The sequence below is a fragment of the Primulina huaijiensis genome, chromosome 9, assembly GCF_012295235.1.
Source record: "Primulina huaijiensis isolate GDHJ02 chromosome 9, ASM1229523v2, whole genome shotgun sequence".
Classification (NCBI taxonomy): Eukaryota; Viridiplantae; Streptophyta; class Magnoliopsida; order Lamiales; family Gesneriaceae; genus Primulina; species Primulina huaijiensis.
The window spans coordinates 16,872,217-16,875,297 of record NC_133314.1 but is presented as its reverse complement, the minus strand read 5'-3'; the positions used below and the strand labels follow the sequence as shown (position 1 = coordinate 16,875,297).

Genomic DNA, 3,081 nt, shown 5'->3' with positions numbered 1-3,081 from the left:
TATAATAAAAGTGAAAAGTGAAAAGAGTTCAATAATTAGACATAAATACAATAATCACTTCACGCAAACTTTTTCCTTTCCACTTTTGTGATTTTCAAGCAATCCAGAGCTCTCTCAGCGCACTCTCTGTAAAGCTAGCCAAAGCACGACGGTTCCGCCGCCGTGTGCACCGGGTGGCGGGGCCAACCTTTTTTCACCTTCCTAACGGAAACCCAGCTGGGATCTCCTCTGAATATGACTTCCAGACCCGCCGCGCCGGTTCCCACCACCAACGGTCACCACCGCAACTACTACCCACCCACCACGAGTTCCTCTTCTACATCCGCCTCCTTCCGCGGCTGCTGCTGCTGCCTATTCCTCCTCTTCTCCTTCCTCGCCCTCCTCATTCTCGCCATCATCCTCGTCATCGTCCTCGCCGTCAAGCCCAAGAAGCCCGAATTCGACCTCCAGCAAGTAGCCGTTCAGTACGTGGGGATCAACCCTACCACCTCCTCCTCCGCCGTGGTTTCCCTCAACATCCGCATGCTCTTCTCGGCCGCAAACGACAACAAGGTTGGGATCAAGTACGGCGAGTCCAGGTTCACCGTCATGTACCGCGGCATACCCCTTGGACGGGGGACGATCCCTGCGTTCTTCCAACCATCCCACAGCGTAAGACGGGTGGAGACCACCATTTCCGTCGACCGGGTCAATTTACTGCAAGCAGATGCTACAGATTTGGTGAGGGATGCTTCGTTGAACGACAGGGTCGAGCTACAGCAGTGGAGTTTTTTTGCCATTTTATTAATTTTATTGATTAGTATGAATACGCTTGGATTTGGCACTTTTCCAAATTAATAAACAATTCTAAATTATTTTACATTCATATTATTTGATTTATTTTGTTGGGCTTTAAATTTTGTGATAAAAGCAAAAGATACGGGGAAATATGAAAATAGTGGAATGTTTTTGTTTGGAGTGAGTTCCACGAAGAAAGAATACGAGAGAGTAATACTGTGGTCCAGTTCCATCGTAATCACATACACTCCACTCCCCATTGGCATAAACTATTGTAACAAATCACTCCCCCAACTCGAAAACACGAAAAGGCCTTGATAGGTATAAAATTTATACTAATACATGTTTTCAGGTTATCCCCATTATGTTGGACTAGAAATGAATTGAGTTAGTGAAAGATGTTGTAACTGGGCAGGTATCTGTGGATTGCAGCTTAGCCATCAGTCCAAGAAAGCAGACCTTGATATCGAAGCAGTGTGGATTTGATGGTCTTAGTGTATGAATGATTAGATCCCAATTGGTATTCCTTTGATTAAATACACTTACTCCAACTCGCACTTTCTGTCTCAAATAACATAAGGTTATGTTGAGGGATGAGATTTTACAAAGTGAATTCTCAGCTGTCTATGAAGAACCAAATTCTGACCAAGAAGATGGAGAAAATAATGGGTTTTCTACTATAAAAGATGAGCCATGGATATGGATATATGTATGTACAAGGAAGAGGGTTTTGCAAGTTTAGCTCCTCTGCTATAAAGTTTTGGACTCTTTACTGATTCTTGTTTTGTTCTTTGGGTAATCCTCACACCCTTTTTACTTTATTGTATTCCCACTCTTCACCAAGTCCTGATGGAATGTCAGTATGATATTTTTGGAATCATTTGGTTTGAGTACATAAGTTCTTGTTACCATAAGGGGTGCGATAATCCAAAATTATATCTGTCAAAAATTTTCATATTTTTAAAACATGATCACAGATCTTATAGTCCCAATTTAAATCATTTCAGATTATCAGAATTTGTGCTCATGCCAGAATTGATGGCTATATAGTACCATGTTGATTAATGATCAATATCAAAATTTCATAATTCATAACATCTTTTAAAAAAAAATTCATTTCTGTAAACATTTATTTCACATTTACTCTTCGACATGTACATAATTAAGCAATCTTCTTAAACGAAATGACATGCCTCTCTTTCCTCCAAGGTTTGTCCCAAACGACCACTTGGTAATTGCTTTCGTCAGCTGTCACCGTGAGACCATTCTTGATGAGGATGACGAGCTTGTAATTCTTTCAATTAAGACGAGCTTGTAATTCTTTCAATTAAGTATCTGAGTTTCTCCTTTTACCACCAAGACAAGCTCTAATCTGAGATTGGCCTGTTTGTTGTGTTCTTTTATTGCGAACTCCGCAATTTCAACCACCTCTGGGTCCGACAAGTTACCGACCGTCTGCCAATGTTTTGCTGCCTAACGTGGCGGAGGCTTCCGTTGAAGCAGAAGCGAGAAGAATCGAGCAGATAACAAGAAACAACGACAGAGATTTGGGTTCCATTTTCTTCCGTGGGTCAGGTTTGCAATGCTTGTGAAATTTGTGTGATTGCAGGTGGGTTTATATAGTGGCGATGCCCGATCAAAATGCTTGCTTTGTTGACACTTGTAAGCAAAAGACTACTTCAGTGAAATTTAATTGATAATCAGATTTTCCAAAAAAAAAATTATAATCAGATTTGGTTAATAATTTGTAAGAGATTGATTGTGCTCAAAGTTATGACGGACATTTGTATTTTAATTTCGAAATGAATAATCTAATTTTTATTACATTCATTCATGTTTAGAATAACAAATATCAAATGAAAAGGAAATCTGAATAATTATTAATAACTATAGATTTATATATTTATACAAAGTTATAGTTGATGGTAACGATGCAACTAAAAATTTTTAAATTATCTTTTAAACGTTACATTTTGATTGCTCTTATAATCTTAGACAACTGAGACAATCATTGCACAAAAAAAAATCTTCTTCTAATAATTACACTCTTCGCAATAAATGAAAATCGAACTTGTGACTTTGAATCTGATATCAATTGTAGGATTGAGCATTTGCTGTTTTACCAAAACTTATAACGGGTTGTAATGTTGTAATTCAAATATTTTGAATCGTGCATTATCTCAAACTTCATGTTTCAATTACTTTACCCGACAAAAATATTACTTTCGATTGATAAAATCGAGTTTGAAATTACTTTGAAAGTGCATTTTTAATAGAAGGTTAATCGCATTCATCTTTTATATA

General features: G+C 38.2%; 1 protein-coding gene across 1 annotated transcript; it reads left to right on the top strand.

Annotated features, from left to right (window-relative positions):
- The first annotated feature begins 39 nt into the window (after positions 1–39).
- On the top strand, positions 40–1,770 carry LOC140984119 (uncharacterized). The gene has a single exon (XM_073451318.1). It carries the CDS (start codon positions 235–237, stop codon positions 835–837), a length of 603 nt encoding a protein of 200 aa, XP_073307419.1. The 5' UTR covers positions 40–234; the 3' UTR covers positions 838–1,770.
- Positions 1,771–3,081: the final 1,311 nt, after the last annotated feature.

Excerpts from the sequence above, each read along its gene's own strand:
- LOC140984119 (XM_073451318.1), top strand. The coding sequence starts at position 235 with ATGACTTCCAGACCCGCCGCGCCGGTTCCCACCACCAACGGTCACCAC.